The sequence below is a fragment of the Hemicordylus capensis genome, chromosome 6 (genome assembly GCF_027244095.1).
Source record: "Hemicordylus capensis ecotype Gifberg chromosome 6, rHemCap1.1.pri, whole genome shotgun sequence".
Taxonomy (NCBI): domain Eukaryota; kingdom Metazoa; phylum Chordata; class Lepidosauria; order Squamata; family Cordylidae; genus Hemicordylus; species Hemicordylus capensis.
This window is the reverse complement of record NC_069662.1, coordinates 153,144,998-153,162,250: the sequence shown is the minus strand read 5'-3', so window position 1 is coordinate 153,162,250 and position 17,253 is coordinate 153,144,998. Positions and strand designations below refer to the sequence as shown.

General features: G+C 43.6%; 1 protein-coding gene across 6 annotated transcripts in view; it reads right to left on the bottom strand.

Annotated features, from left to right (window-relative positions):
* Window positions 1-17,253, bottom strand: part of LARP4B (La ribonucleoprotein 4B) — a 91,920-nt gene that overhangs the window by 14,528 nt on the left and 60,139 nt on the right. For all 6 annotated transcript variants that reach the window (XM_053262457.1, XM_053262456.1, XM_053262458.1 and 3 more), the window contains 6 exons: window positions 15,852-15,955; window positions 10,575-10,685; window positions 9,727-9,780; window positions 9,438-9,647; window positions 7,151-7,257; window positions 4,247-4,498 (listed from right to left, as the gene is read on the bottom strand). In XM_053262457.1, the coding sequence (XP_053118432.1) occupies window positions 4,247-4,498; window positions 7,151-7,257; window positions 9,438-9,647; window positions 9,727-9,780; window positions 10,575-10,685; window positions 15,852-15,955 (838 nt within the window). The remainder of the gene's footprint in view (window positions 1-4,246; window positions 4,499-7,150; window positions 7,258-9,437; window positions 9,648-9,726; window positions 9,781-10,574; window positions 10,686-15,851; window positions 15,956-17,253) is intronic.

Sequence of the window (17,253 nt, the reverse complement as noted above, 5' to 3'; positions counted from 1 at the left end):
AGTCTGGTTAGTACCAAGATGCGAGTCTGCCTAGAAAACCCACTTCAAGTACTATGATGGCAGAAAGGGAAGTGATCAATTTAACCGTGTACAGAATTTATTTTTGACCTGCCGAGGGCAGAAGACAAGAGAGTCCTGATGCTTACTGAAGAATCTGTATTGGATTTCAGCAAGCTTTAGATCAGGGCTGATCAACTTGGGCCCTCCAGCTGCGGTAGGACCAGAATTCCCACCATCCCCAACAAGGCGCTGGCAGGGGTGATGGGAGTTCTAGTCCAACAACAGCTGGAGGGCTGAAGTTGTGCAGCCCTGCTTTAGATGTACGTGAAATCTAAGCTCCAAAGACTGCATTGTTTCTGCACACCCATCCTTTTTGACAAGTGGGCCATAAACACAGGAAACATTCCCATACCAGTGGGAAAACCACACTACATATGCTTTCTCTACAAACCCAACAGCAGGAAACCCCTAATGATGCCACAGCCAGGCATACAGGCATTCCTGCTCCAGGACACAAGTGTCATACATTCCCATGACTTATGGGACCGTATGAACACCCATGTTTCAGAGCACCTAAACACTGATGAGTTAAGAGTCACTTGAAGAAGCACTCTATGTATGAGGGACTTGCACCCTCATTTTTAGCCTACTTTTCTTAAGGAAAATAAGCTTATAAGATCACCTGGCAGTGAGTAAGTGTGTCTGGGTGGTCCCCCCACCCATCAACTTCGCAGTGCCTGGACCAATATGAACCAAATTGGATGTAGGGACACATAGGGACACCTTAATGGTGCAATTTGCAATGTCACCCACCCCAATTAAAGATGGAGGAAGTGTGAATGTTCGAGGCGCAGGTGGGCTAACTTGTGAAGTGTCTAACCAATCTGAACCAAATTTGGTCCAGCTGTAGGGACGGTTCAAGAGCACAGTTTGTAACATCATCCACCCCAAATCCAGATGGCAGATGCATGAACATTTGAGACACAAGTGGGTTAACTTGTGGACCACCTAACCGATCGGGACCAAATTTGGTGCAGTTGTAGTAATGGCCACAAAAAGACACCTCAATGGCATAATCTGTGATGATGTCATCCAACCCAATTCAAGATGGTGGCTGCATGAACATTTGAAGCGCAAGTGGGCTAACATGTGAACTGCCTAACCGATTTGACCAAATTTGATACAAGTGTAGGAACACATAGGGACAGCTCAAGGGTGCAGTTTGTAATGTCATCCACCCTGATTCAATATGGTGGACTCATGAATGATTGGGGCACCAGTGGGCTAACCTGTAGACTGCCTAACCAATTTGAACCAAATGTGGCGCATTTACAGTGCGTGACACACAGCGACTCCTCAACGGTGTAGTTTGTGATGTCACCCACCCCAATTAAAGAGGGCCGACGCATGAACGTTTATGGCTGAAGTGGACTTCAGGATGGTAATTATCAATTAAGATTATAGTGAAAGGAAAGTAGTCAGATTAGTTCTTACCCAAACTTGTTATTCTTGAAAGGAATTGCCTCACAACTCATGCCACTTTTTTTCAAAATAAAAGAGATCCTAAAGCACTCTTAAGACCAATCAGCAGGACTTTAAAGAGGGTTGTTAGGCAGGTCCACGTATGTCTCTTAAAGGAAATGGTATCTGACTTGTTAAGTTTAAGCTAAGACCAACAGTGCTTGAAAGGTGGAGAAGGCAAAGAGGCACCTATTATTGACTAGGCTCCACCTACTGTAATTAAATGTTACAAATTGGAGGCACCCTTCAGGCTTGCCAACTGGATGCTGGTCAAGTTATGCATTTGTTGAGCTGCTTACAAAATTCTACCCATCATTGGCCACCACCTGCTCCAGAAGGCAAGTAACTCGAGCCCATACAAGCTCCAAATGGTATTATCTGTTCACAAAGGCCTGCTCTTTTGTGGGTTAAGGTATGGACCACGAATATCAGAGGGACACAGGAAGCTGCCATATACTGAGTCAGACCATTGGTCTATCTAGCTCAGTATTGTCTTCACAGACTGGCAGCGGCTTCTCCAAGATTGCAGGCAGGAGTCTATCTCAGACCTCTCTTGGAGAAGCCAGGGAGGGAACTTGGAACCTTCTGCCCTTCCCAGAGCGGCTCCATGCCCCAAGGGGTATCTCTTACACTGATCATACTTCTAGTCTCCCATTCATATGCAACCAGGGCAGACCCTGCTTAGCTAAGGGAACAAGTCATGCTTGCTACCACAAGGCCAGCTCTCCTCACCTCATACCAGACTATAAAGCCAGAATGTCAAGGGTGGTTATGGCAGCAACTACAACATCTGCCTGCAAAAACAGGTTTCATAAACCTACCAACCTGCTCCTACCACTAGGAGAGCCATTAAGAAAAGCATTGGCAAAGATGACAACATTCAAATGTACTTGTGGGAAAGTTATTCCAGATTACAGCAGCTGTTTTTATTTTTTTTCAGGTGTCAGGAGTACCAGTTCTGGAACCAAACCTGAATGAAACTTCAAAACAGCTGCAAAGATACACTGCACTGAAAACTATTATGTAGCGCAGATGGACACAAAGTTCTGATGTTTCAGACCGCCCAAGCAGCAGAGAATCTGACTTCTGGCAAGAAAACTGGTTTCCTGAGAAGACATCCCTCCACTAACCATAAAAAAAAGAAAAAAAGAAAAAAAAAAGAGAGAGAGAGAGAGAGAAAAAGGAGGGGGAAAAAAAGAGGGGGGAAAAAGAGGGGGGGGGGAAGAGTACATTTCCAGCCTTGCCAAAGTGGCAAAGAACATTTTCCTGAAGGCTTAGAAACCAAAAGGAACGTTAGGCAGAATAATAAGATGGGGTTTATGGGTAGGGGAGGGTGCACTTTCCCCTCCCTCCGCTTTCCCCCCACTGGCGCTCCATTTGCAAAGGGTCCATCAGAGCAGCAGCGTACCTCCCTGCCGCCCTGTTTCCTCGTTGGACCCTATGGCAGTAGAAGTACCCAACACACCTGTGTGCATCATGCCCGCAAGCGTGCACGTTGGATGTGACTGTGCAGCATGTGTGTGTAGGTGCGTCGGGTACTTCTGCTGACGTAGAGTCCGATGAGGCAATGGGGCGGCAGGGAGGTATGCTGCCGCCTCGACGGACCCTTTGCAAACCCACCCTTAAAGTCAAACCCCCTGCCTTCGAACTGGTGGAACTGCTGGTCGTTTGAACCGGTTTGGGGGCCCATAAGGGCCTCTGAACCAGTTCTGTGCACAACCCTACTTGTGGGCCCTCCCCAATGCCTTTCAATCAATTCCATTGATTTCTGTCACAACTAGTCTGCATGCCATCTCGTGTCTCCAGCAGCAGCCTACACAAGTATTGGGAAACGTTCCAAAAACGTTCCAAAACATTTGATTTTTTTTTTTTAATCGAGCGTTTTCTATCCCCTTTCCCTGTAAAAACGCTACATGTTGGAAAATACTGAAAAGGTTAAATAGTTTCATTAGTAGAACCAGGGTGGTTAAGATACTAGGTTCTAGACCCGGGGTTCCCAGATGTTGGACTACAACTCGCACCATCCCCAGCCACAATGGCCATTCCGAGTTGGGAGCCCAACACCAACTAGGGACCTGAGGGCGAGAACACCACTGGCCTACCCTACACCATTTAGAATTCTGCAAGTCAAAATATGATTCAATTTGCTGAATAGGTGTACAATATTAATGCAACATTCTCTGTTTAGGTAAGATTTGTTTGCAAAACCTGAACAACACTGCTATCAAATGGCAAAAGGTGGGTTTTACATCATTCCACCAGACGGCGAACTTGCAGACCAACAATAAAGCTAACGGTCTAATCACAATATAGCTAATAGGCTAGTCTAGCATTCCTGACTGTTGTAATCCACTATATGCATGGTATCCAAAATCTTCCCTCTCTCATCAGGTCTGCCAATTCTAATCTTGTTAATACCCATCTCCTTTCAGTTCTTTACTGTGCTTGCCCATTTTCTATTGTGGCACCTAATCACTAGAGTTCCTGTTCAACGCTTCATTTCTAGCCATCTTTAAAGGAACAATTTCAAATTCATTTTGTACTCCCCATACCCCAACTTACTTTCCCTCCCTCCCACATCTTCAGCTTGGGGCCTCTTTTTCCACTTCAGTCTCTCTTATTCTCTCTCCTTTCATTCCTGCATTGTGGAGACCCACAAGTTAACTGACTGACCTTTGCACAGCACCTAGTTGATGTCAGCGCTTATCACAATTTCAACACTCACCTTCCTCTGCCTAAGCTTGGGGATGAGTCAGAAGTTGTGGGTTCGACTCGTCCACTCCCTACCTCCCGCTTGGTATAGCTGGAAGCAGTTTGCATGCGTGTTCTGTTTTGCCCTGGCTGTCTTGTTTGTGGGCTTCTAACACCATTGATTAAGCGGTCAGCAGAAAAATTGAATATTGTTGGGCTCTCTAGAAGTCCAGGCCCTCTGTCCGCACTGGGTATTGTATGCCGTAGATGTGATTTGCTGGGATTCCTGGAGGGAGAAGTCAAAGCATATTAACTATCATAAAAAACCTTTAGTTTTTTTCATTCACAATCTGTTTAACACACTCTCCCGGAGAAAAGTGCGTTTCGCTAAGGTTCCTCATCAAAGACTCTTGAGAGGATAAGGAGGCCAGTTCATGTGTGGATTGCTAACTGGTTGAAGGACAGGAAACAGAGGGTAGGGATAAGTGGACAGTACTCTAAATGGAGCAAACTAAGAAGTGCGGTCCCCAAGGCTCTGTGCTGGGACCAATGCTTTTTATATTATTCACAAATGACCTAGAAGTTGGGGTAAACAGTGAGGTAGCCAAATCTGCAGATGACTCTATATTATTTAGGGTAGTGAAATTCACTAGATTGTGAGGAGCTCCAAAAGGGTCTGTCCAAGCTGGGGAAATGGGCAACAAAATGGCAAATGCGGTTCAGTGTTAGCAAGTGTAAAGCGATGCATATTGTGGCAAAAAACCCTAACTTCACATATACCCTGATAGGGTCTGAGCTGTTGGTGACTGACCAGGAGAGAGATCTTGGGGTTGTGATGGACAGCTCGTTGAAAGTGTTGACACAATGTGCGGCAGCTGTGAAAAAGGCAAATTCCATGCTTTGAATCATTAGGAAGGGGATTGAAAATAAAACTGCTAATATCATAACGCCCTTATACAAATCTATGGTGCAACCACATTTGGAGTACTGTGTACAGTTCTGATCACCGTACCTCAGAAAGGACATTACACAACTGGAGAAGGGGCAGAAGAGGGCAACCAAGATGATCAGGGGCCTAGAGCACCTTCCTTATGAGGCAAGGCTACAACACCTGGGTTTTTTTAGTTTAAAAAGAGATGGATAAGAGACATGATAGAGGTATATAAAATCATGCATGGTGTGGTGGAAAGCTAACAGATTTCCCCACCTCTCGCGTAACACTATAACCAGGAGTCATCCCATGAAACTGACTGCCAAGCAATTTAGAACCAATGAAAGGAAATACTTTTTCACACAACACATAATCAACCTATGGGATTCTCTGCCACAAGATGTGGTGACAGCCAACAACCTGGATGGCTTTAAGAAGGGTTTAGATAAATTCATAGAGGACAAGTCTATCAGTGGCTACTAATCTAGTGGCTACAGGCCACCTCCAGCCTCAGAGTCAAGATGCCTCTGTATACCAGCTGCAGAGGAGCAACAGCAGAAGAGAGGCCTCAGCTCTTGCCTGTGGGTTTCCTAGAGGCATCTGATGGGCCACTGTGTGGAACAGAATGTTGGGCTAGATAGGCCTTGGGCCTGATCCAGCAGGGCTGTTCTTATGTTCCTTCCAGGCATGGCAATACGAATGCCATTATCTCACCTTAACCACAATTGTTGGCATTGTTCTAAACTGTAGTTAATGCTATCTTTCTTTTCTAGTCAAGATTTGTTGTTCCTATACATTGTTGATTGAACCCTGTTTAAGCAGGCGACCTAGTCAGCCTCAACTGCAGCACCCCTTCAGCAGTATCTGTGGAGGCAGAGGATATTTGCTCTAGGGAAGGAGTGCATGGTCCTTTCATCTGCTCCTGAACTCTTAGGCGGTGGGGTACACTCTGTCTGCACTGGTCCATGGCAATGTTAACTATCTTGCAACTCCAACATCACTTCTGTTCTACATTTTGTGCTACAGGAGACCCTTGAGCATCGTGGGAGTAACGCAAACGGAAAGTTGTGCACATGTCAAATTCATGATATACACACTCTAAACCTAACCCCCCAAATGGGGTTAGGTTCTGTGCAGGCCGCTCCTGGGGGTTTAAACTTTAAATACTCAATCTTGAAGTGCTTCTCAGGTGGCACATAGGGCTGGATATTTAAATTTTAAACCTCCAGGAACAACTGTGCGCCAGCTGAGAAGCATGCAGGCTGCTGCTGGAGGTTTGAAGTTTAAATGCCCATTCCCCTGCATCAGCTAAGAAGTGGCAAGAAAAGTGGCAAAATGCTGGGTGTTTCAACTTTAAATCTCCTGGAGCAGCCCGAACGCCTCATCCCAGCAGGTGTAACCGCAGCTCCAGCAGACCAGCTTCGTTAGGGGGTACTTGGAGCCATTTCCACAAGTGGAAAACCCACAAGTAACCAGAAGTATTACCCCAGTAACTGAACTGGCCTACAAGGAAGTTGCCTCCAAATGGGCAAAAACCACGCAAGATGGACCCGTGGAAATAATGGGTCACCTTTATGCTGATTCATATTGTATTCCTAGCCTACCATTTTTGTTCTGCCCTTCTCGCTCTGCAGCGTATGCCTCCCCAAACAGCTGTCTTATCTTGAGAAGTGGGGCTGCAGCACTTTGTGAAGACACAATGCTCCTAATCCTTGTAAAGTGACTATTCCTCCTTTCAGCAGATAGATTTCCATTTGGAGGGATCACATAGAACACTCACCTTAATCAATCCTCCAAATTGCTATTGTAACTTTTAATATAACTCAGGGCTTTAATTAAGTCTGCTACATAAAAATCAATTAATAGTTTTTATCCTGTTATTCAGCAAGGATAGGCCCAAGTAGCCAAGTGAAAGGAACATCCTTAAAGTTATGTGTTTCTCCCAAAAGCTATTGCAAAAGTTTTCTTGAACAGCTCACAATGAAAAAACGCATCTTTCAAACTTGCCTGTTTCTGGGAGTATACTGTCTTAGTGAAGCAAGTGGAGAAGTAGTAGGTTTGAAAGTAGGAGATGTAAAACCATTGATAAATCCAGTATTCGGAAATGGCGTTACCTATAGAAGAAGAATAGTGTAAATTACATAGTTGTAGCTTTATGACTCAAGAGGCCCAAAGTAACAGGACTAGTTTTTTCAGACTTTGTCTCTCTTCACCTTAGCCTCTGAGCTGACCATAGCCTTTTTAGTTCATACATTCCATGCTAACAAGCTTCCTAACTGGATTGAGCAACACTCTTTTGTTGCAAGTTTAACAGTACCGGCAATATGAACCATTTTAATCAATTCCAAGGATATTATCCCAAGTGAGATCATAATCCAAGTATGGTAAGTATCCTACCCTCCTGGGTCTTCCATTTAAGGTATCTGCTTCCTTGTGGACACAAAAGAGATTACATTGCTTAGTCCTTCATATGTAGGATGTACAAGGCTAGTACAGCAGGGGGAAAGGCTAGAACTGCTCTCCCTGATGTCCTATTTATTTTTTACACTACAACCCAAATTGGTATAACTGAAGAGAAAAGCTGGCATATGCTTTTCCTTTATCTGTAGCTTGGATTTAATACTTCAATTTATCTCAAGTTTATCAAGAAAAAGCAAGGGTCCGGGCCAGACAGAAAAAATCCAAGTTACTTGAGAAAATCACCCCAGCTTTATAGACCCCATAGGAAACTGCCTTAGATCTAGTCAGATCACTGGTTGATCTAGCTCTGTATTGTCTGCACAGACTGGCAGCGGCTTCTCCAAGGTTGCAGGCAGGAGTCTCTCTCAGCCCTATCTTGGGAGAAGTCAGAGAGGGAACTAGGAACCTTCTGCATGCAAGCGCTCTTCCCAGAGCAGCCCCATCCCCCAAGGGGAATATCTTACAGTGCTCACACATGCAGTCTCCCATTCAAATGTAAACCAGGGCAGACCCTGCAACAATTTATGCATGCGACCACAAGACCAGCTCTCTTCCCCAGGAACTGAGGTTTCAGATAGTAGGGCTATAATCTTTCTGCTCACTTAGCAAGAACAGGCAGCAAGCTGTATAAAAGTTAAGCAAACGCTGGGTAATTTAACCTAGTGCTAAGTGTAAAAACCCACTCTTTCTGTTCCTTCAAATTTTATATAAAACAGAAATGTCTTAAATACAGATGTGTAACATTTTGCCTACCCATAAAGACTGCTGCTTGGTTTAAACTCTTGGAAGAAATGGCACAGCCTCTCAGAAGTAAAGCTGAGAAGGACTGGAAAATGAAGACTTAAAGGTTCTAACCCAGCGTTAAACATTATGCAAAATATGGCAATTAAGAAAAGCTGAAGAATACCAGACCTAACCACTGGACTGGGGGAGGTGGCTTTTTAAAAAGTATTCCCCATATTTAATAAGCCTCCCTGCATATAGAAAGTGGGGAGGGGGGATCAGTGTTCCCTCCCAGATGATGTTGATTACAACTACCAGAACCCACAGTTGTAATGGCTTTTGCTTGGGGATTATGGAAGGTGTAGCAGCGGAACAATGCTTGACTAGCAAGCAGAAGGTTGACGGTTCAAATCCCTGCTGGTACTATGTTGGGCAGCAGTGATATAGGAAGATGCTGAAAGGCCATTAGCACATACTGCGCAGGAGGTGGCAATGGTAAACCCCTCCTACATTCTACTAAAGAAAACCACAGGGCTTTGTGGGGGCCAGGTATCAAAATCGACTTGACGGCACACTTTACCTTTACTTTAGACAACAACATCCGGGAATCCGTGTTAGAGGGAACACGGGGGGCGGGGGCGAGGAGCATAGCCCTCTTTTCCAAAATGTTAGTTTAGCATATGCAGGGACTATTTTATGTAGATTGCAATATGTACATCTCCACTTCCTCCTCCTGCTGAGTTTTCCCTCAGATTCTCATTTATTTGTGAAATCAGAAGAAAGTGTGGCTACCCAGTTTTTTGGCATTTTAATTTGAAAGCCTGCATACCATAACAAAATAAAATAAACCACTGGGTCAATAGATCTTTATCAACTTCTGTTTAGACTGAAATTCAAGAGACCTGTTCTCTGAGAATAATTAGTCTCAGTTACATGGAAACAAGCAACAAGGCACATCTCTGTAGGAGGAGCAAGACTGAGAATATATACACACAGACAGGAAGTGCTACCATACAATGGAATTACAGACTGGACAGAACAGGCCCCTGTAACATGCAAGGCCACACAACAGCACGAGAATTTAACACGGCAGCCATTTTCAAATGCTTACCAGTGATGGATCAAGATAGCTGTGGGCAGTTGACCAAGTCTGTGGGGCAATTAAGCTGTACAGCGGAAACTGCTGTTGGGGGCTGTATACTGGAGGTAAGTAAAATGATGCTGTGTAACGCTGCTGTGTGTAGATGTTCATGTCTAGAGGTCTGTATCCATTCTTTGGCAAAAATGTATTTATAGCTATCGCCTTCGCTTTTATTCTTGCCTGCAAGACAATGTTACACTCTTAGTGTTAAGCAAATAAGTCTAACAAGCACACATAAGCAACCAAGTAACATGTTTACCTTGATAGGTTTTCCTTGGAAAGTTTTCACTTCTTCTCTAAGGTATCTGTAAGCCTTTAAGGACAAATATTTCAGAGACTGAGCAAATCATTCATCAGTTAAGACAATTTAAGTACAGGCAACTTCATTTCCTCCCCATTTATGAAGGACACTTCAGCTCAGTTCAGACTTACAGTTTGTAACTAGGTCTTCAAAATAGTTTTTTATTTATTTTCATTTGAGGTTTTAAACCAAATGCGCAGGGGTCACCTGCAATGCCAAAATTCAGTACGCAGGTTGGGGCAGAGGGAATTTGCATTGGCTCATTATCTGCTCCCAATCCATAAACCCCAGTTTAGTTTTAGGTCTGAAGCAGGCCTTGACAGCAATCTAGACATGGCCAGCATAAATTAGTCCTACTGAATCAAGTATAGGAATAGGAATCAAGTGCTTCACTGATTTCAGTAGGATTTAACTTTCTTCAAACTGGTTTGGTCCACATAATCGTTCAAATTTAGTTTTAGAGTCAGTAACTCATTGTGTGAACCTATGCCAGGATTACCGATGCTGGTTTGTGCCCCAAGGGGAATCAGATCCCTGCCTTGGTGTGGGTTGCATCACACGAAATGTCAGCTACTGACTTTAAACCTAGATTAAAACAATTATGAGAACAAGGCCAATGTGACCTATATGTATTGCAGACTCTGAACACTGAAATTCTGCATAATATGCTACCCCCTTTACCTCTCATTGTCTAAGGCTTCTGTCCCTCATGAATTATGGACCAACACTTTAGGGAACTCTGAGCATTACTGAAGGAAGGGATAAGTGACAACGTGCATGAGCACCATGAAGCAGTGAGTGCTTACCTGCTGTGCATCTGCTTCAGACTCAAACGTAATAAACCAGTTGTCGTTATAGGCAAACTCACAGTTGATGAATTTAGGCAAGTTATCTCCCTTGAAGAGTGCTTCAACCTCCTAAGGAAAAAGAAAAAAAGCTGGAGGGCTCATTGACAACTGGTTTATGACTAGCAAAATAAAGTCCCCTTTTAGTACTCACAGCTAAGAAACCAGGCACTGATATACCAGTAGCTACACCTAAATTCAACAGGGCTATGGAGGACTACTTCAAGGCAGTCCTAAAATGCCAGTGCTGATATTCAGACTAAATTTCTCATGAGTAAACCATCCAGACACAACAGTTTTGGACACAACCATCCAGACACAACAGTAAACCATCCAGACACAACCATCCAGACACAAATAATCCCAGTGAAACTGATGGAGCTAGTCATTCATAATATCATTCATCATAGGGTTTGACATGAATTAAGGCTCCACCTAATTAGTTGACCAACGTCTTAGTAAACTAGATATATTTGTGGATTATATGGACTCTATAAATTTTAATGCAACTACTCATGAGTAATTTAGCCTGGCTGTCAGCACAGGCACCTGGTCCCCAATAAGGACTTTTCAACTTTCACTTAAGCACCAGCCATACTTTTGTATGTGAGAGACCAAGTGCCGATCTCCTAAAAAACCCTTGCTAAGTGTACCAACTGGCAAGCTGTGCTATTCCCTCGTGCGTGAAGGGGAGCTTCATTCCATCTCATAAGGCTTGCTCCCTGCCGGAATGAATGCCACTCTCGCAAGAGAGACTTGGCATTGCAGGTTTAGACCAAGGTATCTTAACCTTGGGCCCCCAGATGTTGTTGGACTACAACTCCCATCATCCTCAGCCACAAAGGCCATGTCTGGGGATGATGGGAGTTGTAGTCCATCATCATCTGGGGGCCCAAGGTTAAAAAACCCTGGTTTAGACCATTAGATGCAAAGATGTCTCAACTGCAAGTTTCTAGTAGTTAGGGTGTGCTAGAGCACTGTGTGTTAAATTCTATATATTTGGTGAAGTTCTCAACATCCCATAAATGAGCAAGCAAACTCAGACCTCCCATGTATCCAAATATCTATATATATTCTCCCTCATCAATTGATGTATCACCAATTCACACAAAATCCCCCCAAACCCATGCTCATAAAACACTTATTTCCTCCTTTTTAGACACATTCTCACTTTATGAAGTCCCAATAATAGTTTGTTTCCTAAATATAGTTTCTATATATAGAAATATACATATAGTTTATAATACTAAATATAGTTTATAGTTCCTATAGTTTTTTTCCTAAATAAAAACCAGTGGAATTCCATCTGCAGGTGTGCATTCAACCACCTCAACTGCCTGCTATCGAAGGGCCATAGAAAAAACATTAATCTCACTCCAGTGCTGCCCATTACCCCATATTTATTGATCATTTTATACTGGCCTCTAGTGTAAACTTTACAGATTATGCCAAACACATTAATTTAGCTCTTATTTGATAGAGTATTGGACCAGCATGATGCTACAGCAACCTGAGTAAAAACTGAAGTTAACCAGCATAATCCTTTTTATCAGCAGGAAAGAAAACACTTTTCAATGATTAAAGATGGGTGACGTTTTGCCTTGCTGTCAGGGTGAGTCATTGGAAGCATGCTGTATCAAGTGCACTGCAGTTGACATAATCTCCTTATTCCTTTCCATGATGATCACAACTTCTACTCTCTTTCCAGGAACAGCCTTATGGTAAATGTGTGCAGAGGGACTGTTTGTAAGCTCTAGAACTAATTTCTGATGAGGCCCAAAGGTCATCTCTCAGGGACAGCTCAAGGTATTCTTTAAAGCATGCATTTAGTAATCAGGGAATGGAATAGGATATTTTTCTTGTAAGCTATATGGAGTACATATATTTAAAGTGTACCTATAAATGCACAATTCTAAATAGCTGGCGCTCATGCGCACGCCCTCTGTGGAACCAGAGAAGGAGGAGCTTGAGGAGCAAGATTTTGCAAAAACCTTCAGTGAATATGTTTAGCCAAAGGCAAGAAAGAGGGAGGCTGGATCTAAGATTCTTTTGGAAGCTTATTGACCCAGAACCCAAATCTGTGGATATATGTTTGTTCCATAAATTTCCTGAAACCAGTGGAACTCAAGTCATAGAGCCCTCTGTTACGTTGCAGTTTGATTTTTTCCCCTATTCTGGAGAACAAGGAAGAATGCAAGAACTTGGAGTCTGAGAAAGCCATGTGTTAGCCCTGGAGGAAGAGTTAGTAATCGAAGGGCTTGTGATTTATGTGAACGTGCTCCAGACAAAGAACTCTATGAAACTACTGAGGTATGCACTGCCAGAAACATCAAGGAGACTGCTATGATGCAAGGCCTTGAAACCAAGAACTTTACTGACCTTGGGCCAAGAGAAGTCTCTGCTACAGAAAGATCCAGTGAGGCGCAAAGATTTCCACTTCTACACAGAAAGGGGCCAAAAATGGCCTCCAGTATTTCCTTGGAACCAGAGAGAGACTTGCATTTTGACCCAGGAGAACTTAAACCTGATCAGCCTCCCCATGTAGTCAGTGTCTGTCTGAAACCTGAACTGATTCTGGAATTTGAGAATACGGTAGACTCAAGGAGGCAGTATACCACAGACTTTGCACCAGAAACATCCCAGGAGACAGCCTTAAACCTAGCATGGTGACCGCTCTACCCAGCACCTTGTGTGTGCTACAAGTCTTAGTACTAACTTTATGACTTTTCTTTTAGGCATGGCTTAGGAAGAAAAATGTGTTCCTGAACCTCATATCACTGTCTCTCCTTATGTGAATGTTAAGCTTTCTGAATGTAGGCTTTTATCTGTTCTTGTTGCCAATGTAAGCCTAAACCATCAAACTAACTCACTTAGCTCTGCCTTGGCAACCTTGCTTTGCTTTTTCAGGTGTGCAGGAGAAGCTCCTAAGAGAACTACCCTGTTCTGGGATAAGATTATCCAGCAGAGAGCAACTAATTCTGAATTGTTCCATATCTGTGCTATTCTTGTGTCTGCTTCTGCTGCATTTACAGTCTGAAAGGATGCTGAGAAGCTACAAATGAAAGTCAACTTCCATCAACAATTTGCTGCTCTGCTAAAAAAGTCAAATTGTTTTATATTTGCTTGCTAATGCCTGTATGTCACCTTAAGTGGTGCAGCGGGGAAATGCTTGACTAACAAGCAGAAGGTTGCCACTTCGAATCCCCAATGCTATCTTTCCCAGACTATGGGAAACACCTATATCAGGCAGCAGAGATATAGGAAGATGCTGAAAGGCCTCATCTCATACTGTGCAGGAGGAGGCAATGCTAAACCCCTCCTATATTTTACCAAAAGAAATCCACAGGGCTCTGTGGGCTCCAGGAGTCACACACATACATATATATATATTTCTCTTAGGCATACCTGTCGCTAATCCCGTGTGTGGCAGCTCTCGCAAGAGTTCATGAGCAGCTCATGGATAGCGATGGGGACGGGAGGGAGGGAAGAAAATGGCGACAGCCGGGCCATGGAAAAATGGTGGCAGTGGTGAATGGTGTTGCCAGCCAGCCAGTGGGCAGGCAGAGAAAACAGCAGGGGCGGGTGGGAGGAAGGCGGCGGCTAGGCGGGAAGAAAACAAATGACAGTAGTGGCCAGTGGGTGGACAGGGGGAAACGGCGTGTGTGTGTGTGTGGGGGGGGAGAGCGGTGGTAAACTAGAGGCACAGATGCTCTGTGCCTGGCCCAGCTAGTACTATAGAATTTTTGGTGACTAACCATTTTAGCACTCTGTGTATGCTCAAGTTGACTTTTATCTACAACACTAGTCTGCTAAGCTTAAGGGTTTTTTTTTATTTTGGGCCAGAATCTCTGCATGAATGCCTGAGGGCCTTTTTGCTTACTACCACCCAAAGATGCTGGAAATGGACAATGACTTACTTTTGATGAGCCTTGATCAGAGATGGTCTAAGTTTTTAGGGACCTGAACATGAAAACCTTTGAACTCTAAACCTCACTTTTGGAGTCAAATAGCCATGTCTGTTAGGGCTTTTCAGCCAAGACGATTTCAGAGCTTTCTACTTTGGAATATTTGTTGCCTTTCTTGATTTATCTACATTTTCTGTGCTATATTGAATTATTTTTCTTTGTTTAGTTAAATGTTTCTTTGCTCATTTATATAGAAAATTTATAAATCATTGTTTTGAAAGAATTTGCAGCTCCACACCATGTGTATATTTTGTATTCCTAGTGATTGCCAATTGTAGCTAGCTGGTGTATATGTATATATTCTTTTAGTTAGTGGACCGAGATGGTTAGAAAGACTGAGTTTCCTATTCAGATGGTCATGTTTAGAAGAGAACAGCACCCTGATCTGAAACTGAGGGGAGAGAAATGTGACAAATGTAGACCTCTATCATCTTGAAGTGAGAGCATCACTCCAGAACATCTAACAGACCCTCCCTTCAACAATTCCCTAATCTTATCTGACACAGGAGATAGGGCCATTTTGCATCTCACCACCCAAAGCGGAGGAAATTAGCATACTCTTTGATCTATGGACAAGTGTGAAACCCACACCTGCCTGGGCTCAGCTCACCCCCTCCCTCATGGCTTTAAAGCTAGCGGACAAAGGCCTGGCCAGTGTTCACCCTTTTCCATCTGCAAATGCTGTGTTCCAGTGAAGAAGCTGTAGAGATTAACCAAGGACTTGCCTATTGACAGACTAAGGTAAAACTCAGTGCTAGTCAGTTAGTTAATGCTTTCATATTTTCTTTTGAATTCCTGTGTGCCTTTCTTTACTTCCAGTTTCTACCTAATTTCCCCCAATTCCTTATTCTGTGTGCAAGCCTTATTTCTTAATAAAGTTCATATACTTAGAAGTGGCTTCAGTCCGATTTAACAGGTTCTGGAGTGTTACTTGCAAAATTCTTCCCCATGTGCCTCGTAAGATCATTTGCTACTGTTGAGTTGTTTTCAGAGTAATATATCATTGTCTAGAGCTGGGATTTGTGGACTCCGGCTGTACAGTGCCTGTAAGTTCCAAGCTAGATAGTTCTAGGTTGTTGGGAGTTGTGTCTAAACCGGTTCAGTGGCTTTAGATCAGTCTTCAACTGCTGGCAGCCTACCTCAAAGGAGCGGCATGCTCCTAGATTGGGATCTGAGATATTTCTCTACTGAGGGTAGATCCCAGGAAAGCCTAGAGTCGCCCCCATTATGTCACACCTTCTCACTCACATTTGCTGATGTTCAAAGCACTTACTTCAATAGGTGTAGATTCAGGTACTTCACGTAAAATCACAATGCAGCGATTCTGATTTGGCCTGACCTTTTCACCCTTCTCATCCACTTGGACTAAAGGCAATGCTGAGAAAATACACAAGATACTGTCACTTAAGTACAGCAAATTCAGTAGTTTTCTTTTATGCTGGACACTCTTAACATCCAATTAACAGAACGACCCTTAATCAAATCACAAATTAGTTTACTTGCTTGATAACAGCAGATCTACTAGTGTGACAGATCTGCCCAGCATAACTCAGTGAGACCTTTAAAAAAAAAAAAAAAATGCCTGGAAGATGCATCATGCCAATAATCTCAGACATGTCATCTACTAGGGAAGAATTTCTCATTCCCTTATATGGGTGGCCAGTATGACCCCTAGAGCATTTTGCACAAATCTTAATGGTGCTTTTTGTGGGGAAATCCTATTTTCTTCTTTGCCATGCTTTCCTGTTTGAAAAAAAAACATTGTACACTCAAACACTACTCTTTCCAATACTATGTCTGCAAAAGGGAATCAGCTAAGCAGGGCTCCAACATTTTGGCTTGGCCGCAGTTGTGAGGCTAAAATGGTGGTCGTTTCTCCATTCCTGCTAAGCAAGCCCCTGAGCCTGCTCAGGTGTCTAGAATGCTGCCAGAGCATTGGTGAAATTACCTCCTGAACCTCCCTTTCCCGAGTAGGGGTGAGCAGGACAGAGCAGGGGCTTCCTTGGCCAAAACATTCCAGCCAGCCATGACCAAGCAGCGTCTTCAGCAGGAACAAGAGGGGCGGGGTGCACAGCCACTGCTCAGCTAGGCTGCTCTGAACCAGTCCCTCAACACTTCCCCCCCCCCCCCAAACGCAGGAAAGCAAGGTGGTGGTAGCAGTTTGCTCGCATGGCTAAGGCACTTCATGCACCTTGAAAGGCCATGCCAAACTGCCCCCAGGTTTTCCTCCCAATACTGGAGAGGGAGAATTGCTGCTCAGCTGTAGGGACAGGCCCTGCTCTCTTCTGCTCCAGGGGGCTTATCAGGCCTGCTAGATGGTGGTGTCACAGTTGCCAAGCCAAGCCCTGAGCCATTTTTGGAAGGGCAGTATAGAAATTGAATGAATGAATGAAAAGCAACGGAAGCCTGAACATCCCAGCATGCCCCATATTGATTTATTTTATTTATTTAAAATATTTATGCCCCGCCCCTCCAGTACACTACTGCTCGGGGAGGATCACAACTAATAAAATAAATTAAGTAAACAAGTTAAAAGGCCAGGCTAAAACCACAATCAGAATTAAGTTTCAAATTAAAAGGCATTTTAAATGCTAAAAACTGAGAATTATAACGACTAATAATAACTAACAACTAAAAGTCGTTGAAGTTTGTGCATTCAAATAAGGAGACTCTAC